Here is a 15127-nt window from a genome sequence, read left to right as displayed (position 1 = left end):
AGATAAAAGAAGGGTGTGAGTAATTTCAATAATGTGTCTATGTTTCTTTTCTGCAATACCATTTTGTTGGAGAGTGTAAGGGCAAGATAATTGAGAGATTGCCTCCTCAGAAGATAGAAGGTCACAGAACTCATTTGATAGGTATTCTCCCCCAGAATCTGAACAAAAGACTTTGATCCTTTTTGAAAATTGGATATAGACCATCTTTGCAAAATGTTTATATTTGAGAACTACTTCTGAATGAGATTTGAGCAAGTAGATCTATGTATTGCGAGAAAAATCATCAATAAAAATAATATAATATCTAGATCCATCCATAGTGGGATCACGAGATGGTTTCCAAACATCTGAGTGTACGAGATCAAAAGGTGTAGTAGAATTGTGGATGCTATTATTAAAAGGTAATGCAGATAATTTTCTAAGTTTGTAATGGATACAATCAATATTTTTGTTCGCAACTCTACCTAACGATCCATCAGAAATGAGTTTATTCAAATAAGAGGTGGATATATGACCTAATCTAAAATGCCAAAGATAAGAAGTTGTTACTGATGAAGTGACCATTGAATGTTGAGAAGGAGTATATAGCCATACAATCTTGAAAAGTCGATCCACTTTACGGCCAATCCCAACGACCTTCTTCGACTGTTGCTTCCATACCTGACAACCATGGTTAGAAAAAATACATTCAAAATCATTCTCAACAAGTCGATCGAAGATAGCAAGTTTATAGATAAATTGAGAACATGATAAACATTGAGTACAGATAAGTGTGAAAGTATGTTGACATGTCCTATATGACTAGGAATAAGATTGTTTCCACATGCAGTAAGTATATTGATGAAATGAAGAATAGGTGTTTTGGTTGAAAAACAAGTAGCATCAAATGTTATATGATTAGAAGCTCCACTATCAAGAATCCAAGAGTTACTTGTGTTAGTAGATAAGATAGAAGCAAAAGAAGAATTAATATTATCCTGACGTGTAAGGACTTTAACAAAAATATCCTCCACTTCAGTAGCCATAAATGTAGAAGTGGATCTCTTATGATCAAACTCATAGTTCAATGTATCCGATGTTGTCACTACAGTTATAGTTGATTGTGGTGGTCGTGTTGGAGCAAGTGGGCCTTTATTTTTCTTGGGACACTTGGTTGCAGTATGTCCAAACTCATGGCAGAAGTAACATTCAACTTTGCTCCAGTCGACTTTGCCATCCGATCGACGGAGAAAGGAACCAGTGCTTTTTAATGAAGGGGCATTAATCCTATTCCTAGCAAACATCACTGCTTCTTGATGATGTTGATTTGATGATAGAAGGCCCTTGCGCGTTTCTTCAGAAAGGAGTTCATTCAAAGCACTGGAGAGAGACAGTAGAGAATCTCTATGAAGTATTGAGACACGGACAGACTCAAACTCAGGAGAAAGTGTCATCAAGAGTTCGAGAAGTCTATCGGTGTCTCGATGTTTTTCATACTCCATCATGTCTTCTTTGTTTTTGAGTTTTGGACCCATCTGATCCAATTACTGCCATAGTGTAGACATGCAAGAATAAAAGTCTGCAACTGATTGACTTGTAGTTTGACGAAGAGAAAGCAAGTCCTATTTTAATTTATATTTTCGAACTGGATTAGGAGCTATATACCTTGCACGAAGATGATCTCAAACTTTTTTTACTGTTTCATATTTGCCAAATTCTATGGCAATATTGATGCTTGACATGTTCAAGATCCACGTGATAATCTTATGATTGTTGCTGTCCCAATCATCAAGTCTAGCAGCAAAAGCTTCGTCAGTTTCATCAGCTTTTCTTGTTGGTTGGGGAATGTCACTTGTGATATATCTCCACAGCTTTTTTTTCTTCAAAAAATTGATTATTTGTTGAGATCAAAATGAATAATTGGTCCCATAAAAAATGACCTTCACAGGTTGAGAAAATTCTCTCAAATTTTCAGTGGCCATTGATGGATTATAAAAGGTGAGAGATTGCAAGAACTCTCACAAATAGGTGATGCAAGAATAAGGAAGATGAGGAATAATCCACGATCAGAATAAAAAAGAGATGGATGAGAAATGAATCCCACGATTGGGATTAAAGAAAAAAGGATGAATGACTCTGATACTATGACAAAATATGAAAATATAAAGAAAAAATGAAATTCAATTGTATTGATTGATTTTTTCTGTACATGATTTATATTATATAAATAAATTTTAAATATATATATATATAATATTAGATTAATTTAAAATAATTTTAATTATGATTTAATTTTTATCAATAAAAAATTATTATATTTAATATATTTAATTTTATTAAAATAAAAATTTACTATATCTGACACACGTCACCGCCAAATAAGTTTGAAAAATTTGAAAGCAATGGTATGCCGACAAACGAGTACAATTTCAGATCAATGACCTAGAGAGGACCCCACCATATCGGTATAAAAATTTGAAAGCAATGGTATGCCGACAAACGACTACAATTTCAGATCAGTGACCTAGAGAGGACCCCACCATTATCGGTATGGAAACATCACCATTCCATGCTGTGTTGCCCAAGTTGACAATTTCTAGTCCAGCAAATGAAAAATTAAAGCTGCCACCTCCCCCAAGTTATAATACGACCATCCCATTAATGAGCTAGGCTGGAGTGCACTCGACTTCTAAGCCATTCTTGCACTCGATCGTTTATTTTATCCCAAGGTACGGTTTTTTTTTAATTTCTACAAAAAAATTGGAGTTGAAGGGCGGTGACATGATGTATCTCTCTCTTTCGTATATGACCATAGAATCCGATCTCTATTGAAAAATATTTGATTCGAAATTAAATTTAAATAAATAAATATTTTTTTTATTATTCGAATAAATTTAATAAATAAATATATCATTTCAGTATCATCGAAAATTAACGTATCGGATATTATTTTTTAATATCATATTTAGACTGTCAGAATATATTTTATTCGGCAATCATTCATATTTTGATATTTAATCACAGTCTGATATCTGTCGTGACTCAAATCTGGATTACGTCGTTGATATCTATCGTGACTCGTTATTGGAAACAAAGATCTATTCTGCTGGAATGCCACCACAATAATAGATATACCTTCAAACCATAAATAGCTATAATAACCAAGAATGCATGCAGAGACTTGAAGCATTGTTTATATTTGTATTAATTCAGACCAAAGTTGCTTCACTTTGAGTTTGGATCTCCTGCAATTTTGTTTCCACGTTGCCTGTGACTTGTGATTACGGCAACAGGCATGGGCTCCTGGAGAATGGTCATGCTAAAATAAAAAAAATTACGGGTTGGTCTAATTTCTTCCTATAAAGTGCAAAGGGAGCAAAATTAGGTGCATGTCTGGTTCACAAGAGTGGGGCCTACGTGGTCCGATTGGATATCCCTTGTTTTAATCTTTAAGCCTATCCTAGTATGAAACCATGATAACATATCAACGTTCACACGGAAGACGTTACCCAAAAAAAAAAAAAAAAAACCGTTCACACAGAAGAATTACGGCAGCATTGATGTCAGGTTTCTTTTTCCAGTTTAATTGCCCGAAAAAGTTGATGCTACGCCTTATCACAAAAAAAAAAAAAAAAAAAACAAAAAGTTGATGCTACATCCGTAAATAATGCTGCCCCTCTTATTCTTTTGATAAACTGTGGACCATCCTTGCCGAATCTAATGCATGTCACCATCTTGTTGCACCGGCACTACAACCACTACACGGAATTCCACAGATTATCCCACATCACATCTGAAACCAGACAATCAGATACTCGAATCTTCTCGCCCCTCCCTCCGGTCAAGATGATTATTAAGACCGCACCTTGAATAAAGGGTTATTTTTGAAGGCTTATCCATAATCTGTTTCATGTCAACAAGTATTTTTTGTTATTTGATTGGAGAGATAAGTGAAGAAATAAGTAAGTATGTCCATTTTTATGCTTACGAGGATTTTATCGTAATAACAAAATTATTCATATATTTTAAAAAATAACTAAAAATAAAATTATAACTGAAAGAGATAATTTTATTTATTTTAAAAATAATTTTATTTTATTAAAATATTAAAATAAAATTTAAGATATATTTGGTTGGAAGATTTAGACTATGGAATAGAAACAAAAATTAGTGAGTCCATTTGATCGGAGAGAATTCTATTCTCATTTCAATTCTAGAGAAATTCGAATACTCTAATCTTATAAATTCTAATCTCTATTATTTTCTAGTATCTAAATATCATTTCAATTTTAATTTCAATTCTACTGATGAATCAGATATATTGAAGGACATACTATTTTGATTCATTCAGATTCATTCTAATTCCGATCTTACTGTACCCTATTATTTTTGAACGTTGGACCGGATAACCCCCAAATCCCTTTGGAAAATAACCCTTTCCGTAAATGTGTCCTACTAAATGCAATCTAAGTTTCGAGAACAGTCTAATTACTAATCCATCACGATCTGATCCATAAAATAAATCTCATTCAGTCAGCTCTTCCTCCACTCAAATGACTTAAAATTAGTCAAAGACCCACGCATTGCGCGGGATTGAATGTACAAAAAAAAAATTTCTTCTAAATTTGATCAAATTAAAAAAATAATATATAAATAATAAAATAATATTTATTTAAATTCTTGAAATCATTTCATATTCTCAACTATCTATATGAATAGATTTTAATTGTAAAAATATAATAATATCATATATTAATAATATAATTTAATATGAAGAAGTATTTTTAAAATAATATAATAAAATTTATTTAAAAATCTAAATTAATAATAATACTTTAATACTCTTTCAAAAAAAAAAAAATAAAATATATATATATATATATATATATATGATCCTCGGTCCTGCACGGTCTATGAAACAAACCCAAGTCGGTTCGTTTGTATAACAGTGACGCGGTTAAAACTAAATCAGCCGTCGCTCTCCGGTATCTCACCGCCCACACGACCCTCCGCCGCCCGTCCCTTCATCCACGTGCGACGCTCGTGACGCCAACGCGGCCGCAGGTTGGCCATCAGTATTCAACCACGTGTCCCCTTCTCCCGGTTGCCCGAACCCGCCCTCGCTGGAGTAAAGCCGTAAAGTTCTCGGCTCCCTCTTCTAAAATTCGCACCAACCGATACAATCTATCGCTCTCCCTCCGCTGCCTTCGAGTCGATCCCAATTCCAATATTAATTCCCAAATACATCCATCCGAATTATGATTTGATATCGCAATCGGGTGATTTGAGGGTTTTGATTTGCGGTTCTCCTTCTGCTCTTCGTTTGGCAAAACGCGGATTCTTTGTTTTTTTGGGCAAGTTTTCTTTATATGGCCAGAATCCAAGTATCTGATATCCTTTATTGAAAAAAAGATCGTAGTTTGGAACTGTTTTGGTGAAATGCGAATACATTCTTAGTATTGATCATGACTTTTTTTCGAATCAAATCTTGTATGTTGAGTCTCTCTCGTCTAAATCGAAGTCTCTGGTCCTTTTCTTTTTTGTTTGGAAAAATGTGCTTCTTTGGAGTCGTTTTAGGGATTGTTGGTTTCATTGCAATGAAGCATATGTTTTCTTATTATTTTATTTTTTCAATGATAACTTGCACTGCAGTTGTTTTTTGAACTATTTTCTCTATCATTAGTATCGAAATAACAGAAATTTTATTTTCTTGGCTCTATAAGTATGTTGAGATGGTTTTCTTACTTTAATTTAGTTTCAGAGCAATTTTTGGGATATTCAAATCGATTTAAGTTGGTATTCATCAATACTTTTGACCATCTTGATGATGTTTGTACTAAAGAGATAGGATTTTTTTCTTTTCTTTTCTTTTTTCGTTGTTGTTTTTGCAGGGAGTAAAGTGGAAGTGTTGATGTTGTTCATGTATAGATGATACACGGGAATTTCACTGGTTGAAGATAGGGATGAAAATCTCTGCTCTGCTGACATCTGCTGGCATCAACATAGGGCTGTGCGCACTGTTCTTGTCGCTATATTCTGTCCTGAGGAAGCAGCCTGGGAATGTTAGTGTGTACTTTGGGCGGAGGCTTGCTCAAGAGCACAGCCGGTACCGGGACTCATTTATTTTGGAGAGGTTTGTGCCCTCTCCCAGCTGGATAGTGAAAGCTTACCAATATAAAGAAGAGGAGATCCTATCCATTGCTGGGCTGGATGCTGTTGTATTTCTTAGACTAGTTGTTTTCAGGTGATTGGGAATCATATACTCTTCTAGTTCATCTCTTATGGTTTCTTTGTTTCTGTACATTTTCTTCTTTTTGCATTTCCTTTTTTTATGTATCTCTCTTTGGATGACTGAAAACAAACTGTTCAAGAATTGTAAATGCAACATTTGACCTTGATTAGCAAGCTGACTATGGTCCAGCAGTCTTCCATTTGGAGGAGATTCCAGATTCAAATCTTGGGAGTTGTTCTCCCAAGTGGTTGGCCAGTTTAATTCGCATATCATTTCTTTAAAATGATTAATGGTTGCTGCACCATTATTTTCATATAGATATAGTTTAATTTGTTCTTTTGTCCTTAATAGCACTTCTTCGGGCAATGTTTTGCCTTGATAATGTCTTGTGTCATCTAGAAACAAATTTTAATGATCTTGTGGGTAACAGTGAACGGTACTGGGAAACTCACTAACTGCAGAATGATACTACATCTCAGCTATCTAATGTCCATTATTGGGCAAATGCTGAAGGATAAGGAAAATGAAATAAATGATGATTTATTCAGTAGAGGCTCATGATGTTTTGATGGGAAACTAATTCTAAGTTGTGTTTTTGTAAAAAGAAGCTCTTTCCAATTTCCAATCCATAAGAGAGAACTCGCTATTCTATGTACTTTAAGAAAAAAATCTCTGGAATATTACATTGTAACAGACTATAGGTGTATTTTGGGAGATAGCCGCAAATAGGTGTTGAGTTGAATGTGTCAGTTTGCTTGATGGTGGTCTTATGACTTGAGTTATGCAAGGAGTAGAAGTGAGACATCTTTTGGTGGATGGTTATTTCCTATTTCAACATCAGTCAATGCAGTCACGCTTAGCATTGTGAGGAGAAAAAACTTGGAAGAATATAAAGTTGGAATTGCTATAGATATGGGTTCACTGGCAGGAGAAAAGTTTTCTAAGTCTAATCAAGGATTAATTTATTGAAGCTACATTTTATGGTTCATTGCAGGATAAGAGATCTAAAAGAGATTTTGGAGGGACCTGTATAAATTAGGGTGCCACTTGAAGAACATCGTTTGGAGTTTTATTTCAGTGAGACTTTTAGTGATATCTAGATCTCTGGCATCATGCTTTTTTAATCTGTCAATCTCAATGTTGAATTTAACAGGGAGGTTGCGTGGATCACTGCAGATAATGGAAATGTGATGTTGTTTCATTATGGGTTGACAAAAGATTGAGCATACCAAATTCGCTAGGTCCACCCTTTAGATATGCTATATAACTTGTTTTTTAAGATAAAAATACTTTATATCTCCTTCAATTTCTGTAGGAATACTACCCTGACCATCATGATTAACACTTCCAGCACCTTCCTGTTGATCTAACAGCTCTTCTTTTTGACTTTGTGTTCAGCCCAAAGTTTGCCGAATTGGTACCAAGGATTGTAATGGCCGGCTACTGGTTTGGTATGGTACATATTGTATAGAGCCAAGGTCTTCTAGAGACAAAGGATTAGGATAAGAGGAGGGGAGAGAGGGAGAAACCCTAACCCTAACCCTAACCCTAGAAAGAGGAGAACCAGGGGAAGAGAAGACGAAGGGGAGAAAGAGGGAGAGGGAGGGAGAGGAGAGGGAGAAGGAGAGTATGTGTGTGAGAGAGGTATATTGGTCTGAATGGAGGGTGACGACATTGGTGTCGATGTCATCGATGTCGACGTCGATTGAGGGTGATGGCATCGGTATTGGCATCGATCAAGGGCCGTGGCATCAATGTGTGTGTTGATCGAGGGCTTTGATGTCAGCATCTTTTGAGAATGATGGTCTCGGTGTTGGCGTCGATTGAGGGTGACAGTGTTGATTAGGGTTCAAAGAGAGAGGGGAGAGAGATTGAAGTTGAACACGGTCAGGGGGTGGTCAGGAGTAAGGGTTTTTATTGTAATGAGTAGAACCATTTTGATTGGCCGAACTGTCCCGGTTCTTGGCCAGTTTGGTTTAGTATGCCCTGAACCACTTGATTTAAGATGGTTCAGCATCCCCTGTTTCAGCCAATGTCTGCTATAACTTATGGAAAGCATCAGATTCTCAAAAAAATAATTTTTAAATCATCAAAAGAATGTATCTATTTCTATTAAGTGTCTATTATGAGAAGCAAAAGGAACCATTAATGCATGCCTTAATGGGAAAGAGTTTAGTGATCATCTACATCTGACTGCAAGATAGTTCATTATTTCAAAATGGATGCGTTTTTTTTTTTGTGGCAAAATAAAATGGTAGGATTGAAATTTGAAACATTTGTTGGAAGGCATACAATAGTTTCATTATTTTTACCACAAATGGTCAAAGGAAAAATATATGATTGGATTGTGACATCTTACTAAGTAGGTTATATATTTCTATTTTATGTATGAAATTTTTCTTTGGGAAACCTGCTGTGGAAGAAATTGAAGAAGAATTGCAAATACATAGCTGAGTATTTTGGACTAAAGCATCCTGGTTAATGCTATGCATTTTCATTTTGATTTTAACCAGTTCTACTACCAACCTTATAGCCATAACCATCAAGACTTTGCCAATAATTTTAGAGTTGGCTTAGTCTTTTTCACCCTGGCAGTCATTTCTTTTTTGAGGTTACTTTATTCACATGTTTTCTTGTTGTAGATACTTCTGTCTCTTGTAACCTTGTGACACAAATCTGATATGCTCAGCTTTCTAGAGCTTCCTTGTATCTTTGTTAGGCATGCTCATGCCTTTTATTTGGTACTTCACCATTTTGTCCTCATACAACTTTTGTGCTTATCCTAGTATTCTCTTGTCGCACCTATCCTTTCTACCTTTACCTCACGTTCGCTCCAATATTCTCACCCCTTTTCATGCACTCTATTGTGATGCTTAATATTCTAAACCATAAACAATGGAGGGCATTTTGTTGTTTTAGGAAGTTTTGTCTTGATAATGCAACACAAATGACACCTTGTAATTTCATTTACTTGTTGCTAGTTTTATTTGACATCTCACTCTTCATCTTCTCATGCTGAGAAATTCAAGATCATAAAAATGGCCAAACTGAGTAATTTTTCATCAATATTGAGGGGGTCTTACAACTTTTCATCAATCCTAGCCCAGTCAAACTTTAGACAGGCTTGGGTGGGTTTAGAAGCAAGTCATGCTGAGATTGGATTGGCAAAGTCCAACCCAACACAAATTTGAGTTGAACTCAAGTTGAGGTCTAGGCAACATGACCCAACTCGAATTGAAGAATAATAAATGTATGTTTTGTTTATAGTTGATGAAAATGGAATTCTGGGGTTACCAAATGCTAAGCCCTCTCCACTTGTCTTATATCTTTTGATGTCCCAACCCTTCAATTTGTCTCCAGCCTCCATCCAGTCATCCACCTCCTCTTATCTTTGCCTTGAGTCCTTAGCTTTGAGAAGCTACATCTCTGTTTTCAGCATCTTTATCTACCACAGCCAACCTCTGCTCAATGCTGACTTGGTGGCCTTGTTTGCTTATCATGCTAGACTTGGCCAGCCAGTGGTCTCCTACTCCAAGTTAGGTCTTCCTAGCATTTGTCCTATCTTCGTCTCTCTATCTTTATCCCTGTCTTCTCTCTCTTGTCTCCCTTTTCCTCTAACCTTTTAAGGTTGTTTGACTTAAGAGTCAAAATTAAGGTTTACTTGCACTGCCTTGATGAACCCTACACAGCTAACCTCTACTATTTCCATCTTGGGGTTCTCTATTCTCTCTCTCTCTAACTCTAGATTTTTTTTTTTTGATCTCTCTATTCTAGGATATTTTGGTGTCTTGATTTCTATTATTATTGTGAATGCTATTGATGGTCATCTTCCTTGCTACTAGCCAACCCAAACTGACTTCAGTCCACCTTAACTTGTCATAACCCGATTATGAACCTAAGCTTACAATATCGAGCTCTTGTTGGGCTCCGATTTATGGGCATCAGCTTCTTAGGTAAGGCTACTTGGGTTTTGGTTCGATGGTATTTTATGTCAGTTTGTCTGGGTTGACTTCTAACCCAACTTGACTTGCCCGAGTGGCACCCCTCCTCATAGGTTAGGTTTATGCTTTGGCCTATCGAATTGACTTCCTAATTTGTGCTTGCGTTAGTTACATATGTATTTTGTGCTAATGCTAGGGACATTCTCATAATTGGACCAGATCTGGGTAGTGCAAACTAAGCTTGGTTTATTTCCACAACAAGTTAAAAAAGGCAAGGTGGGAGTTATGGAAAATTAGGAAGTCTCTATTGTCTTATTAGCAAAGATTAATGAGTTTGGAACGGGAGGGGCCCATGGATTGAGGAATTTCAATTGGCAAAGTTTACAGTTGAAACTCATAAGATTATATTCTTGCTGAGTAATCCATAATTCCTTATATTAGTGCAGTCATTGTCCTAACCTCAATCTTTAATTGTTTATAAATCACATTATTTTGAGTAAATGCTATCAAATATGTAAACTAACCTTTTTGGATCTTTTATATCATGTTTTTGGTTTGAACTAGCAATAACTATTATTTCATGTTTTCCTATCATAATTCATATGTAGGTGTCATAGTTCCCTTTTTTTTATAAAATTTTTATGCTTGCCTATTATACTCACTCTTGTTATAAATGTTTCTCCACAGTATCCGTATATTTTCCATTGCTGCTGTCGTGTGTGTATTTGGAATACTCCCGTTGAATTATTTTGGACAAGATATGCAGCATCATGTGCACATTCCCTCAGAATCTTTAGATGCATTTACCATTGGAAATATGAAAATGAGATCACCGTGGTAAGTTAAGAACTTTTTATGTTGGTTGCTAAGGTATCGATCTTTAAGGCTGTTCATTCTTGATTCATCAAGTCATAGGGTATGATGGATGCTTTGTATTTATCTTGCACAAGTGACATGCAGAATTAGTAATTTAGCATTTTGTGTTGCCAATATTTCTATTAAGGTATATAAAATGCAATATGTGCACATCATCTAAACTTGAGTTTTGTTTCTTTTCAAGATGTACTGAAAAATTCTATTTCAGATAACAATTAAGCAGACGTTTTTTTTCAGTTTTATGCAAATTTGCACTTAGCTATGTATGATTTTATTGGTTTTTCACCAAGTGATTAGATAGCAACTTAAAAGTTTTACATTTGAAAGAAAAGAGATTGTTTGAAGAATTTGTATTTGTTATTAAATTGATCAAGTAGGTGTTGGATGGACTGCAGCTAAAAATAATATTTGGTTTCAGTGCATATGTCTGAACAAAATGTAGGAGAAGTTTTATTTTTCGTGGCTCCGTCTTTCACAATTTTATGCAGTCTCTGCCTTGTCCTTGTGTCTTTTATTGCTGAGTGTTAATGTTTCTGTGGATCTTTCTGATTCATGAATATGGATTGGAAACACCAAGCACATAGTATATGTAGAATGTCTTGTTATATAGTTAATGTCCTAGATCTTGATGCCCTACTAATTAATGGTCATTGAGAATCAAAGGGCTTTAAAGATGTGAACGTTGGTCAGGCTGGGTTTTTCACATTATTCAGGTTGACGACCTGCTAATTATACTAAGCCAGAAGGTCAGCCATGCTATTTGCACAGCTTATTATCTCCTATATCTTGAATTACTTAAAATAAAATATCCTGACTTATGACATGATTAATTGCAAAAAAGATGATGCAGATAATTAATAAGTGATGAGATGCAACATTCTTGAGAGATGTTTTGTTGGTTTCAGATCTTGGTATAGATGTGCCATTATTTTCTGTGGTATAATTTAGGAGATTTTTTCCGAAATTGGCAAATTGGTATCTGAGTTTATGTTTGTTTAACATCATTATGGTAGTATATGTCTCATGCTTTCCGGGGATAGGAATTGCTTTGTCCTTTAACTGAATTTGTAAACCAAACTTTCCGAGGGATGTACATATGCGTATGTATCCATGTACACACACACACACATAGTAATATATTTGTATATTTATATATTTGTATCTTTGTATATTTATATATTTACATATCTATATTTTATATATATATTATATATAGTCATTCCTGTTGATAAAAAGGAACATGGTGGAATGATAATGAATGTGAAATACTTACTTTTCATCTAAGTTTTGGAGTTCATCTTTATGTGTACTACTAACAGAGGCTTCTGTGACATCTTATTGCAGGCTTTGGGTCCACTGCCTTGCATTATATATTATATCTCTTTCAGCTTGCGTGCTTCTTTACTATGTAAGAACTTGCTTCCTGTTACCCAAATTCTCCAAAGTCTGCAGTGGCTTTCTAAAATTGAATTTCTTTAGCAAGTTGCGTGGTATCTCTAACAATGATTTCTGCATGACTTAGGAATATAAGAGTATTGCTAGAATGAGGCTGGTCTATTTTACTCGATCGCTTGCAAATCCCAGTCATTTTACAGTTCTTGTTCGTGGTATCCCAAAGTCAAGTGAAGAACCATTCACTGATGCTGTCAAGAATTTCTTCACAAAGTATCATGGATCAAGTTATTTATCACACCAAATGGTATATCGGGTTGGGAAAGTTCAAAAAATTATGGTGCGCAACATTTCACATCTAGTGTTAAATTATTTTACATAAAGTGTCATAATTTTTTTCATTGCTGGATGATTTGGTCTTCCTTTTGAGTTTGTATGGAGATCGATATTTCTTTTGTTGATACGTAGGAAGATTTCAGACTGAAGATTAGTTGTTGAGATACGTTAGTGTTTGGTCCTATATGAAGACCTTTTGTAGTGTACTTCTTTTCATGGTTTGCTGTATCAAATGGTACTGCTCAGTATGGGGCATAGTGAAATACCATATTGTACTGGTGGGGTACTGAAACATATCACATCCCCCCATACTACATACTGAGGTGTGTACCGTACTGACACTCGGCGTAGGTATTACTGGTGTGGTATTGGTATTATCCCATGCCAAGACTGCAAAACCTTGTTTTTTTTAATTTTATTTTATTTTAAAACTATTTTCTTAATGTCATTTGCTGTCTATTAGTAGTGTGTGGTGAAATTTCATGGACTGAAGTCCAGAATTATTCTTTGCTGGCTTATTTTGTTCTTCTATATACTGTGTGATCATGGTTTTAGACTTTTAGTGGTATGTGAAATAAGAAATTTAGAATTTGATAAATTCTTATGCATTCTTTCAGTAAATTGTATCTTTCTTGAGATGTGTATCTATAAGTGTTTGTTGTCCGGTCTTTAAAAGATCAACCAGTCTTGGATGAAAGGTTTTCATAGTAAAGAAATGCACAGGTTCATGGTTGAAGAGCAAGAAGATTCCATGTTTTGCTTTACTGTCTGGTGGCTTTTAATGTTTAGCTAGATACAGTCAGAAGAACATGAGTATGGAGAACTTGAAATTTTGTCACTCAATGAAGTTAATGAATCTTGTGCCCTAAAATCTCTCTTGCATGGTTAAGTCTGAGTTGATTTAGGTGCTTCTTCCTTTACTTTGGGGAAATAATGCTGGAAGTTTTCTTAAGGAGATCAACCTTGTAACATCAAACTTTCTTATAATAAATCATTAGCATAGCCACAACCATCAATCCTTGTTCCAACATTTTAACTTGACACCTTCCACATAGGTTAACATAAGGTCTTCTGATGTGCTTTTAACTGTTGTGATCATCATGGAAAAATTTTAGGATCTTTGATAGGCAGGAAATGATGGTTCTAGAATATTTAATTAGGTAAAATCAGAGACTTTTTTGAGAGTTGTTTGAGTTGGAAGACTTTTGATTATGGATATAAGGGTAGAGTTTCACTTGCTTTTGGGCACAGCAAATAACTTGCATTTAGTTTTGATTGATGCTTCTGTTGGGCACTTGCTTCGTGAATTTCTCCAAATTGCTGCTTTATATTCTCCCTAACCTAGTGGACCATTGCTTTCAGGCTATGAAGAGGTAAGGAATAATGATTGGCATCTAAGTTACAGATTGGAGCTTTTTAGGGGCATATATCATACATATGAATTTAAATTTTGAATATGCTGGAGTTTAATTCAAAGGATTATACAAGGTCACAGTATCTTACACACTCTATTAAAGCCTTTAAGGCATAGGATGTACACTTGGACTTCGTAGTAGGTCAATTACAACAAGTATGAAAATTAATATTTTATCAATATTTCTGTTTGAGAATGAACTAAATCTATTCTAGAAGAATTAATTTGACTTTGTTTAATCTATTGTTGCACCCAGATGTAACTTTGCTAGCAAACTGAATCTAGCACAAAGTACATGTGACATAGATTGTGTAACTTCTATCCCTTGACTTTTGATTCCACACTCTTTTTTTTGTGCTTGAACTAGGTGTGTGGAGGTGTGTGTATCCTTTATTCGTGTATGTAGCTGATTAATAGAATTCCACTATGTGATATTTATTTAGGCCTGAATATTATGAGGAATGGTAGGAATTATAATTTTTTCATCTTCAGTTTTAGATTTATGAGCATCGACAATCCAGAAGACAGTTAAGCTGAAGTTAGGGGATGTTTGGTCGAGAAGTTTGAGTAAAACAAATTTGAGAAAAAAATAAATTGAGTTTTACAAAAGTGATTGTTTGGTTGCTTTCCATAAAACTCATTTAGCCAAAACTGGAAAATTATAAAACCTGAAAAATGAGTTTATGAAAAATGGGTCACCTCTGTTTCATAAAACCCATTAGAACCATTTTCTCTGATTATATATTTTAGAAAATTGCACAGACAACCACACAGCTCCATAGTGCTGCTAAAAAACAAATATGCAAAAATCTAGTAAACTTTTTAAATATTTGCATGTTCCTTTGATATGGCACTGGATAACATCAGTATCTGATGTGGATGGATGCAACTTTCATGGATGCATTTTGATCTTTTTTTGTGGTTAACAAACTAGATGACTAGGGTATTCCTTTTTCT

The 15127-nt window shown here is 34.9% G+C and overlaps 1 protein-coding gene across 2 annotated transcripts in view; it reads left to right on the top strand.

Moving 5' to 3' along the window:
- The first annotated feature begins 5097 nt into the window (after positions 1–5097).
- LOC105061229 (CSC1-like protein RXW8) overlaps positions 5098–15127 on the top strand; it is a 34741-nt gene continuing 24711 nt past the window's right edge. The window contains exons 1-5 of one of the 2 annotated variants that reach the window (XM_010945214.4): positions 5098–5333; positions 5871–6223; positions 10840–10989; positions 12373–12436; positions 12551–12760. In XM_010945214.4, the coding sequence (XP_010943516.1) occupies positions 5943–6223; positions 10840–10989; positions 12373–12436; positions 12551–12760 (705 nt within the window). In that variant the 5' untranslated portion in view covers positions 5098–5333; positions 5871–5942. Of the gene's footprint in view, positions 5338–5870; positions 6224–10839; positions 10990–12372; positions 12437–12550; positions 12761–15127 lie in introns of both variants that reach the window. The other variant, XM_073251562.1, reaches the window with a different exon arrangement.

Source organism: Elaeis guineensis, chromosome 2 (genome assembly GCF_000442705.2).
Source record: "Elaeis guineensis isolate ETL-2024a chromosome 2, EG11, whole genome shotgun sequence".
NCBI lineage: Eukaryota > Viridiplantae > Streptophyta > Magnoliopsida > Arecales > Arecaceae > Elaeis > Elaeis guineensis.
This window is presented reverse-complemented; position numbering and strand designations above follow the sequence as displayed.